This window comes from Amblyomma mixtum, chromosome 1, assembly GCF_055824585.1.
Source record: "Amblyomma mixtum isolate Tamu chromosome 1, ASM5582458v1, whole genome shotgun sequence".
NCBI lineage: Eukaryota > Metazoa > Arthropoda > Arachnida > Ixodida > Ixodidae > Amblyomma > Amblyomma mixtum.
Window position 1 is genome coordinate 191,555,500 of NC_143012.1, and position 12,485 is coordinate 191,567,984.

General features: G+C 44.1%; 1 protein-coding gene across 1 annotated transcript; it reads right to left on the reverse strand.

Moving 5' to 3' along the window:
- Window positions 1-359: 359 nt before the first annotated feature.
- On the reverse strand, window positions 360-12,257 carry LOC149370326 (uncharacterized). Its single transcript, XM_089577555.1, has 3 exons — window positions 12,144-12,257; window positions 7,620-7,715; window positions 360-512 (listed from the first exon to the last, which is right to left on the reverse strand). The coding sequence occupies exons 1-3, from the start codon at window positions 12,255-12,257 to the stop codon at window positions 360-362; spliced, it is 363 nt and encodes a 120-aa protein (XP_089433681.1).
- Between the last annotated feature and the right edge of the window lie 228 nt (window positions 12,258-12,485).

Sequence of the window (12,485 nt, forward strand, 5' to 3'; positions counted from 1 at the left end):
AGGGTTACCAGATACTTGAAAGGCAACATTCTGCTGCTGCCAACGCAGTTCGGATTCCAGCCGTAGCTCTCAACGCAAGACGTCCTGCTATACATATATAAACACCTTCTAGAGAAACCTCCAAAAACCCAAACAAGGGCCATTTTATCACTTGATTTAAAAGGCGCATTTGACACCATCTTAAATTCCAGTATCCTGAGTAGCCTAGCCGATGTCAACTGCATTAGTACTTCCTAACATCGAGACAGGCCGTCCTCAAACTGCGAGCCTTCCGATCTGCGCCCATCCCACTTGGCGCGCGAGGAACCCCGCAGGGGGCAGTTCTCTCACCCCTGCTATTTAACCTGGCTTTGAAGGGACTACCATCCCAGGTTCAAAAAATCGAAGGCGTACAACATGCTATCTACGCAGATGACATCAAGATCTGGTGCCGCACCGGGAACGACGTAGAGGTGGAACAATGTCTCCAGGCTGCAGCCGACGTGGTCCACCAGTATGTAAAAACCCGAGGCCTATAGTGTTCCCCAGAGAGGTCAGAACTACTCGTACTCAAAAACTCGAGACAAACTCTAACCCGAAACATCTCAATCCGCATCGATCGACACGAAATCCCCAAGCCACCCGAAATTAAAATCTTGGGCCAGTATATACCACAAGGCAGGAAAAACACCACGACCGTCAAAAAGCTCGCAAGTGCACGCGCCAGTGGGCATGGGAGAGCGGCAACGATGCAGACGATGCTTCATCCCTTCTTTTTTGCTAACCAGTTGCTGCTCCTTGCCTATCCCTGGTATGCTGTCTTCCCTCAAGTGCCCTTGGAACCTGAGACGCCTGTATTCGCTGACGAAGACCATGACCTTCCTCCGGAAGCTTGCGGTTTGCCGGTTGTGTTTTGGCTACCTCCCATCGTTGGAACACCACCGGTGCTCTGTCACTACAAGACAACAGTATTGCCAGTGCCAGCAGTGTCATCGCCTATAAATCTCCTGTTCTCAAGTGCGCACGCCAGTGGGCATGGGAGAGCGGCAACGATGCAGACGATGCTTCATCCGTTCTTTTTTGCTACCCAGGTTAGTCCGTCTTATTCCCTTTATTCTAAACCACAAGCAACCGGTGCTTGCTGCTCATACAATTTCCATATGTTCTGTCATTATTGGCTTCTGATTGCGCAGACGTTATGATGCTGCTATTCATGTCGGGTGAGGTTGAGGTCAACACCGGCCTTGGGCAAAATGTTGACGGCATCAGCATCGAAATTTTGGCCGCAATAAAAGCGCTCGCAAGTACAACGGAATCGCGTCCTGCAGAAGTAATGTCAACCCTTAATGAGGTGAAAGCTAACCAAAAGATCCTCGAGGAACGTTTGTCTGATATCACCATGAGACTGGCAGTGGTTGAGACCAGAGTAGACACTCTTGAAGGGATCCATGATGCTGCTGAACTTAGTCGCGTTGTCACAGATGCTGTTAAAGGCGAGGCTTCCATGATCCAAACTCGCCTCAATGACTGTGAGGTTAGGTCACGCCGAAACAACTTAAATTTCTACGGGCTTGAAGATGAAGCGAATGAGACTTGGGCCCAAACCGAGCAAAAAGTATGAACCCTTTTAACGGATTCCCTCTCGCTGCAACTAAGTGACGAGGCCATCTCTCACACGCATAGATTGGGGCCTTTCGTTTAAGCTAAACCCGGCCGATAATTGTTAAATTCCTTTCTCCCAAGACCAAAGACCGCATCTTATCGCAAAAGGATAAGTTAAAAAAGACCCGTGTTAGTGTGCAAGAAGATATATGTAAGGTGACCAGACAATCGCGGAAAAATCTGATTGAATTCGGTAAAAGCACTGGAGTGTTCTATAATTTGCGCTACAAGAAGCTCTATGAGACCAAGAAATGCTACTTTTATGGTCCACAAACTGATCATGTGTGCGATATTGAGCCTGCTCTGGCATCTGCACATGCCATTGAAGCAGGAGGCTCTTCAAACCCGTCCGTTCTCGCTGATTAGGGATCAGCGGCCGTTGACACAGAATGTATTCGTGATGTCAGATTCCTTTTCACAAATATTCGAAGCCTCATGAATAAACGTGATGCCCTAACCTTCCTGATAGACACGTGCGGTGCCGATGTGATTATTATCACTGAAACATGGTTGTCAGGCAAAATTGGTGACTCTGAACTCTTTGATTGTGAACGACATTACACTGTTTATAGACAAGATCGCTCTGGGCGTTCGGGTGACGGGAGTTTGATCGCTGTTGCGGATGACTTGCTTTCTTATGATGTTCTTATACCCTCGGAGCTTGAATGTTTTTGCACATGTCTAAGATAAACCATAAGAAAACATATTTTGTGCCTGTTACCGACCCCCCCCCCCCCCCCCAATCAGCGAGCAGCTTTTGTGATAACCCCCATGACTGTCTTAACAAAATTGTACTTAGGTTTCCAAAGGCAGCAATTTTTCTCTTAGCCGATTATAATTTCCCTGCTATATCATGGACGGAAGACCACCCTGTTGTTTATTCTTCTTCAGAATCACTAACCTTCCTTGACTTATGTTCAACATTTAACCTCTGTCAACTTGTGAAAGAGCCACCTCGCTTTACAGAATCCACTGCCAACATTCTGGACCTTGTTCTAGCAACCTGCCCTGATTCCGTTTCATCTCTTACACTTCTGCCTGGACTAAGCGACCATTTAGCTATCAACTTCACTCTACCGTCACGTGCACCCCGCCCAGTCAAACATTATAAAGTAATTCCAGAATACAAAAATGGAAATTATTCTGCAATTATCACCGAACTAGAAATATTTGCTGACATTTTTTTCCCCAGATTTTGGGAACGTTCACTGCACGATAACTGGTCTCTTTTCAAAGAGAATCTGGAAGCCCTCACTGATAACTAAATCCCACTCGTAGAATAACGTGCACTAAACATTCACTATGGTTCAGTTTTTCCTTGAGGCGACTGCTAAACAAAAAAAACGCATCTTTCGACGCTGCATAACATCTAACTCTACTGAGCGATGGAATCCTTATCGTATTGTAGCATCACAATACAAAACGGCTCTTTTCAGCGCGAAACGCAACTTTTTTTTTAAAATCCCTTGCCTAGTCTACTGATTACTAGCCCGCACAAGTTCTGGACTATCCTTAACGTGAAACCAAAAAAGATATGATACTGAAAGATAACTTATGTGCCCTGGTCCCAATAAACGATTGTTGCACATTATTAAATCGTACTTTTTCTCTGTGTTTCGTAACAACTACGCCAGTTACTCTTCCCGACATGCCTATCTTTGACTCCTAATTGATGGATGCCATCACCATTGTCTGGGAGGGAATTCATAAACTTATTGATAGTGCTAAAATGTCATCCTCTGCAGGTGCTGATGGTATCAGCAACAAGATGTTGAAAAGCACTGTTACTTATTCTTCACTTATTTTGTCCGAAATTTTTACTCAGTCATTGCAGGCCGGCATGCTCCCTGAGGACTGGAAGGTGGGCAAGGTGGTTCCAGTACACAAGTCTGGTGATGTTCACAGCCCTATAAACTACAGACCAGTATCATTAACTTCTATTCCATGCAAATTACTTGAACATGTAATCTATTCTGCCCTAATGAGTCAGCTTGTGTCCAATTCTTTTTTACACCCCATCAACATGGTTTTCGAAGAAATCATTCATGTGAAACACAGTTAATCGCATTTACTAATGACCTTTTTGCAGCTTTGGATCGTTCTTCAATTCTTGATTGCATATTCACTTCTCAAACTCAGCAAACTGAACATGGAATGGGATGTGTTAAAATGGTCGAATGTTTTTTGGCCGCTCGTACTCAGTATGTAACAGTTAATGACCATGATTCCAATCTATCTTCAGTAACATCGGGCGTTCCTCAAGGATCTGTTCTAGGACCTCTCCTTTTCCTAATCTATATTAAAGATCTTCCTGATCTCATAACATCATATATCAGGCTGTTCGCTGACAACTGTGTAATATACAGAAAAATTTCCAACCCATCCGATACCTTGGTTCTTCAGTCTGACATTAATAACATTTCTGCTTGGTGCGACACTTGGCTAACGAAGCTTAATCTATGTTAATGTAAAGCAATGAAAGAAACAGGAATACCTTACAAAGCTAACCCGCATCCATATATTCTAAATGACTCCCCCTTAGCTTTTGTTTCTGCATATAAGTATCTTGGCGTATACATTACCAATGGCCTCTCGTAGAAAACGCATATCGAACACATAACTAACAATGCTAATCGCATGCTTGGTTTCCTTTGCCTTAACTTTTCACTTACTTCGGTTAGTTTAAAACTACTTCTGTAGGAAAACGCTCGTCCGATGAAAAATAGAATATGCGTCTTCCGTATGGGACCATAACATTAAGTCAGTGATTAATACTTTAGAATCTATTCAGTATCGTTCAGCCCGTTTTATTTTGTCTAACTACTCGCGTTCGTCTAGCGTCACACTCATGAGGAGAACTCTAGACCTTCCAGATCTTTCACTGCGGCGTCATCTGTCTAGACTTCTCACTTTCCAAAGAATATATTACACAAATCAGTCGCTAAAACAGTCTTTTCACTTTTCCAAGCTATGTCTCATCTCGAATTGATCACCGACTCAGAGTGTTCCAAGTCGCAAAACTAACCCAGTATTTTTATTCTTTCCTGCCCTAAACCAGCTCTGACTGGAACCACCTGCCCGCAGCATCGTCTCCATCTCTGAACCGAAAGCTTTTAAATCTGCTCTTCTTCATCACCTATGTTAACCACTCTCCTTTTTGTATTTGATTTTGTGTATAAGTATACTTACCACTCCTATCTATAACACCTCAACGGCCCTGATAGCACCGAAATAAATAAATAAAAATAAATAACAACTTCTAGGCACCAGATAACTAGGATGCTCAGCCGCATCTACAAGAACCACCACGGTATAAAAGAGAGGGACGCAGTTCGCCTGGTGCAAGCTTTTGTCGTCTCTCCCCCCTCACCTAGTCAGAAACAGCAAAACTAGAATCAGTAATACGCGGCCTACAAAACGGCACTGGGTCACACAAAGACAGCATCAACATCGCGCCTCATTTCTCTCGGCATCCATAACAGGTTCTAAGAAATCTGGGAGGCACAAAGATTGTCACTGCTCAACCGCGTGGCCACCACTCCAACAGGCCAGATCCTTCTAAGCAAGGTGCTGCGCACAGTACCCTACGAGGTCGAACAAGGGACGGAACTTCTTCTATCGACCCGCAAAAAGATCTATGTCCATCAAATGCCCTGGAATATGCATCCATTTTTAGCGCGTAGAGAAGAAACGCCAGAACCGAAAGCCTGCGCAAGAAATGGGATAGCCGCCGGGACACCGGTCCAATCCACGGCTGATGACCATCGGCATAACGAATCCGGAGGGCAAACTGATGAACTGCGCGTCAGTGCACACGTCCAACCCCACTCACGCAGAGGAGGGAGCCATTGCGCTAACGCTGGATACCAACTCAAACGCTAATGAACTCACAGATTCTCAAAATTCCTGCTATAGGAAAACACACCAGTACATAAAGTGCAAGGGAAACCTTTGAGGAACTGTGGAACCTTCGGATATTTACGACACATCAGCCACTGTGCACAGACTACACAGGTCACAGAAACGACTGCATCGAAGGCGGCTTTCCTATGGCATAAGTAAACATGGCATTAATCCAAAGTAATAGAACGACAGCTCTGGGCCCTTAATGCTATTGCATATACTGAGAGGTTTGACTTTTTGGTTTAAACCGAAAAAAAAACGATAAACGTACGCAGTATTTGGTTTCCCAAATTGTTTTTTACTCAAAAAATGTCCGCATTTTTAATCTACAGTTGAAAAGTAACTGCCTATCGATGGAACTCACGTTCAGACAAAGGAGAAAATTAAGACTAAATAAAGAGTTTTGCGTTTTTGAGGTACTACTACAATACTCCACGCTTGTGAAAAATGGATGCTCCAGCAGTCAAGTTAGCGTGCCGTTGTGCAGATAGTTGTGCAGCAAACATGTCGGCGCCGTTAGCTTAGCACTTTTTAAGCCATTTTCTAGTGCCGGTCGAGCAGCCCCCCCCCCCCCCCCCCCCCTCGCCACCTCCCTCAGCATTCCCAACTGGTGCCGTTCCAATAGATTTGTTTGAAAACAAAGGCTGTAAACTGCAGGAACGGCGGACAGCCCACTGCAGAAAGCCATGGACTAGGAAAGTCGCTTTCTTCCAGCAAGCTACGACCGATACTCTGAGATATCGTTTTGTAGAGGGCCGTGAAATGTGGCAGTTCAGCAGCCCGTCGTGTTTAGGGGATCAGATGTTCCAGAGAGCGGCAGCAAAGAAGCGAGCACAGACAGCGTTGCGTGCAGTCCGGCTACACGTTGGGCACTGTTCGCATGCCGCTGTCCTTCTGTGCGCGTGTTTGTACTGTAACTGTGCGTTCAAGTTCGAGTTCAATTTTATTGTCAGCGAATATCATGTATCAGAGTATGTATCAAAGATATGTTCCGAGGAGGGAAGCTGTGGTGGACCTCTTGTGAGAACGTAGATGTAATTGTAAACATCAGCTTTGCAAGGAATAAAAATAATTACAGCGAAAGAAGAAGCAATAACCTCAATCGAACTTACTAAACATAAGTACAAAAGCCGGAAAAACATTTTAAAACAATAATAAACCATCAAGAAAATAAGACATAACGAGGTTCGAGAAAAAATGGATCTAGGTACAAATGGTAGTGAGCAACGACGTTTTGAATGAAGTAAGACACGTTGGGCATTTACGGTGAAAGGTAGGCGGCTCCAGTGGTCAAATGCTGCAAATCCAGTTGTCTTTTCACCGTGGTTGGTACGTACTTTTTACAGTAGAAAGTTTTAGTGCAGAGAAAGTTTTTGTGATATTGGGAATGTTTAGGCTAGTTTTACCGATAATATAAAACGAATTACTTTTAAAGAGGAGCTTAAACGTGGTGATTCCCAAGTTAAATTTGATGAATAAAATAATCGGAATAATGTGCGGTTCATTGTGAAGTGGAGTGACGTGAAAATTATAATGACTATTTGTGATGAATCAAACATCTTGATTTTGCGTGTGTTCTAGAGGAGATAGATGAATCTGACACGTAAGACGCCGCCATGAAGCTGCGCCATGAAGCCAACATGTATTTTTCAACTTCCGCTAAATCGAGTACCATCATACGTCTTTACTATGGTGTGATAACTGCTTGGACATTAATACTGCCTAAAGCAGAGATGTCTTTTATAGGTCAGAATGAAGTGTATATTTCAGCGTCTTCGCAAATATAAATGAAGGCTCGGGAATAGCACTAATAATAGGCAACACACAGCCGTTATTATAAATTGTGTTCACTTTATTGCCTGTCGAAAAAATTCTATTCTGTTCTCGATGCAGTTCTTATGGCTTTGTTTCTTTAAATTCGTGAGGTAGCAGATAGAAACTCATGCGAGAAAAATCATTTTATAAGTTAGTGAGTCGCGCCAAAATATTCTGCGCACAAAATATCCATTAATTTTGTACGCCAGCTCGTCTCCCTCCATTAGCAGTCCCTTGAATTTATTTTGAAGCTTTCCGACACTGACGGTATGGTATTCTGTTTCGTTGCTTAGTGCTCCCATTGTTTGATAAGCAAAAAAAACGCTGAAAGTCACTTTCACCGTAAAAATGCATTGCTGAAAGAAATAAACAGTCAAAATGCAAAGGCATTAAAATGCGTGTGAATGGCTTCACAAGTTACTAAGGCTCAGTGGTGACATTGTTTTGTTGGGTGTCCTTTGGGAAATTACCAAGGAAATTGTGGGATTCCATTAATATGTTTAAATGCGAACTTCACTGACATATAGATAAGTTTAATGAAACGAGGGCCAAGAGGTTGGCCAGAAATTTTGATATCTGGCCTGCTACTCTGCACTGGGGGAGGGGAGGAGGAGGAGAAAGAAGGTCGTGATGGGTGACGATGTGGTGAGAAAAGAGATGAGAGTATGTTCAGGTAAATATGTTGAACACTATTATAATTGATGGCAATATTTGTCATGCTCCGAGTTAGAGGTATTAAATCTCGCAAACATGTTGACTCGTTCCTTCAGCGCGCGCAACTCGTCAGTGTGTTCAGAAAGGAAGCGGACCAACATTCTCAGTGAGACTTCAGAAACGGTACGGGTAATAACATTTAACCTGTTCGGCCTACCATAACAGCTAAGTGAGGATTTCTAATGGGCGCCTTTCGTGCAATGCATCTCACAATTTCCACTTAGTTGGCTGGTTTTCTTGCTCAATGGAAAAAAATACTTTCTTAAATCACAAATTCAGTAGAATATATATGCTTAGATATGAAGAATTCCAGCAGAATCCGCCCAATGCTTTGAAATTCCCAATCACCATGATGCTTCTCCTGACAGATGCTGCCTTATCAGCAAACGGTGTGCCTGTAGGGTCCAAGATTCTCTGCATCCAGCAGCAGATTTGACTTTCTCAAAGCAGAATGAGACGGCTGCAAACACGTTTCGCTATGTGCTGCGACTATTTCTACAGCTGGCTATAACTGGACGCAGCGTCAAAATGAGACTGCCCAATTCAAAATTTCGCGCTTATTATGAAGCAGTGAGAGATTGCTCTCCCCTGTTGCTGCTGGCAATTAATTGGCACCAGGAACTACATAGGGACATGTTGTCCGTATTGGGGCCCTCAGTCTTGAACGCAGTAGGTTAAGACAATCGCTCCGTCATTTCACTCGTTTCCTTAGTTCAACAGATCTGATTTAGGCGTGTAATGTACTTTTAAGAAATGCCTTTTAAGTGTCATTCCACTTAAAATAATGTCAGAAAGGCAGCGAACCTAGGTCGAAATTTTAATCCCGATGGTTTAGAAATATTCCGCAATTTTCTGTTTGAGGAGACAGCGCAAGAGGCATTAGCATACCATAATCTCGAGCAGGATTCGGACCGGAGAAAGGCGCATCCTTAGCCGACACTTTACTATATGTAGCTCTTTTCGATACGTGTTCTAAAATTCATTTTTCATTACCGTGCAACCCTAAGTCGCTCAGTTGTTTGCCTGTAAAATCTCGGCGGAATCAGTCGTGACCATTTAAACACGATCATCAACACCAACATTACCCTGACTACGTTCAAAGCAGGAGACCCCTATTGTGAATTGTGCATAGGTTTGACTAGGTCAGAAGAGAGGATGAAGGCCATCTCGTTTGTTTTTTTATGTTTTTTAGGGACTACGGAGTGGAGGGCTGCGGATAATCTCGATCACCTGGGGACTAAGGTGCACTCAGATAGCACCGGACACGGAAGTCGCAGGTTCCATTCCTTCCGCGGCGGTCACATTTCGATGAAAGCGAGACGCTAATTGTCTTTGCATTGTACTGTGTGAGTGCATATTAAAGAACGCCAGGAGGTCGAAATTATTCGGATCTCTACACTACGACGTCCGTAGCCTGAGCCAATTTGGTACGTTAAACCTATAAAACCAAACTTATTGTTCTATATGCTGGCCCATTAAAAGATATGCGCATTTTGAATAGACAAATCTCTCTCTACGTATGTCATTTACTCGCACGTTAGCGTTATAGGTCCCGTCAGGCGGAAAATCTCGTAAGCGTGAGCGATAAATCATGATAGGTCGAGTAAATAGTGACGTAGAAAAGTAGGTTCATTGAAGAGAAAAAAGCTTGTCATGTTCACAGTTGGGCCACGCTTCCTCTACTCCACTGAGAGACGTTAGTTCAGTGGGACCTCAGACGGAACTGAGGGCTATATACTTGACTGAACTTTTTTGTTAATTAAGGAGACAAATTAGCATCACTAATGCGGATGATGATGCTTAAGAAACAAGGATGTGACGGCCACAAGCTTGTGAATGTCTGTGAGAGCTTGCGCTGGCAGGGACTCCAAAGTGGCCGTTGGGACCGTTTAACACTATCGCGTCATATTCTTAAAGTGCACTTTTGTCCTCCAAGTATGTAGACTAGCGCGTCATGTTGGCCTCGGCTTAGATATTTAGTCTTTAGATCAGCATGGCGTTGAATCAGCCGCGGGTTATTTGCCATCCGAACTTCTTTTCCGGGAGCCAAAATTAGGCGTTAGTTACCAAAGGATAAAAATCGCCTAGTGTGAATATATGCACTTTTTACAACAGCGTACTGTAAGAGGTCGGCGCGTGTCATGAAAGAAACAAGGCATCTTGGTGCGTCCTCGCTCAGTAATGTACGGCGAACACCGTTACGCTTCGTCTCCGTCTCTTCCCTGCGGCCTCCGTGCTGGCTTTTATGAATGCCGGTTGCATACCAGCATGCCCCGGGTGCTGACCGGGGTGCATATTTCACTACGCTGTCAGATATCACGATCCAGCTGCTTGGCTGCAGAGGCACTCCGGGCACATCTCAGCAAGCGAGCCACTAAGATACTCGGCCTAAGATGTATTTCAGGTTAGCATTCACAAATTATTACGAGAACTTTTGGCGCACATTTTAATCACAGTGAACAATAAATAACAGGACCACCATGCAGGGCTACGGGAGAGTAGTTACACAGTAGAATATTTTGCGTATTTCACAATTATTAAAAGTTGGCATTCACTCAATCCAAGCTGAAAAGATGTATTTTGGTAGCAAAATATTAACCGTAAAGCCACTAGTCATGATTAGGCGGTCGATAATACCTAAGGTTGTCTGGAAGACACTGAAAAATGTAAAAAACAGCCGACTAAATTGGTTAGTGACTTTATATTGAACTGAGGGAAGCGACAAACAGGCGAGAATTCAGAAAATAAACTATCTCTGGTGAAAGTTTTAGAAACAGTACGCTGTAACTATTTTCGGAACTTACAGAAAACTTTAAGGGACACTTAAGCTCCGCGTTAAGGGTATTGCGCGATAGCGTAGTACATTAATTCCCAAATACACAGAAGCTTATTCTGTACTTTGCACTTATACGTCCCTGGGAATCCTCACACCCCTCCTGTCGCAAAGGTGCAGCGGTTAAGCGATGCGCAACTGCACTGCAAGGGCAGGTGCTCCCAGCGGTGGGCCCTGTGCCGCCCAGGTTGCTCTTAATGACCGACCAGTCATTAATTTAACTGGAACGTGCAATAGTGAGCAGTTTTCTCACTACCGGTGGGGGGTTGTGATGACGCCGCAAGGACACATGACCTAGGTCGCCCAGCTGCCTCCTAGATGGCTCTCTGGGGACCACCTGCCAGATCCATGCCAGTGATTTTTCGCTCACAACACCACCGCTGAAGCAGGCCATGCCGAACCCGGATTTTCAAGTGAACGGGCGCTTCAATACTGTTGCGCTAATCCAAGCGCTATGTCATGAATACATCGCTCGGCAAATAGCGCAACAGCCAGTGGACATGAAAGAAAAAAACAGAGACAGGAAAACGCAGTGCATAATAAATAGGGGAGTAAAATTCGACACAAATGTGCAAATCGTCGCCTTTATTTTTATTCATGGATATCAAGAAACAACTACTGCCGAATCATTTTCTACTGCGTTGGAATCATACTCATCAAATATGAACAGTGCAGCTGAACAGAAAGAGAGTAAAATGCTGTGAAATGTAACTCCGAAAATGGTCGCATTTTGCCCCAGCCCGTGAGGCAAAATGAGACACTGCATGGGCGAAAATCGGACGCCCTTAAAAAATCTTCTGTCTACTCACGCTTGCCATGAATACACATGAAGTTGCCACCATGGATGTCAAGACAATATTTTTGAGCCTATTCGAATGGTAAAGACTGTACTAAGACCGAACCCGGCCCTGTTTTCTTTTATGGCCCACTATAGACTGCACAGTTCTACCGCCGAACTCTGCTTGCACCCTAGCGGGGCAATTTTTTTTTCAATTTTCGCGCCTCATCGAAATCTCTCTCTGTTTTACGGCTTTGGCTGTTACTCTTTCGCTCAGCCGATTTAAATGTATATGCGATTTGTTTCGATTCGTAGCCCCTTCACACGAGGGTTTTAGCATGACGATATGCCAGACCGAACAAAGCTTCATAATTTTTCACAGTGCGCTGTACAAACAGCTGTGCATGTCTAAACGAGACTAGTAAACGAGACTGAAGTTGCTTACACTCCGTTTGGTGCCTGTAGGGATTTCCAGTAGGCATACTGTTCTGTAAGGCTCCAGCTTGTAATGTTGCGCATTGTTCGATGCAGTGCCTGAATGTACTGCTCCGCTTCTTTCGTAAGGTTGACCATGACCGAGGTAACTGCAAGAAAAAGTCGACAACAAATTCCTGTGCTGTTCGAGGAGAAAAAACAATGCATAGTGAGAGTGAAACGTAAAAGCCCACAGTAAAGCTAGAACTATTTCAATCAGGGACATGAATTTTTTCCTTAGTATATCGCCCGAATCTGCGAACGCCAAAATTTTTCGTTATCTACCTTTATGTTGCTGTTTGTGTAGGAGGATGGGAAAGCCCCGAG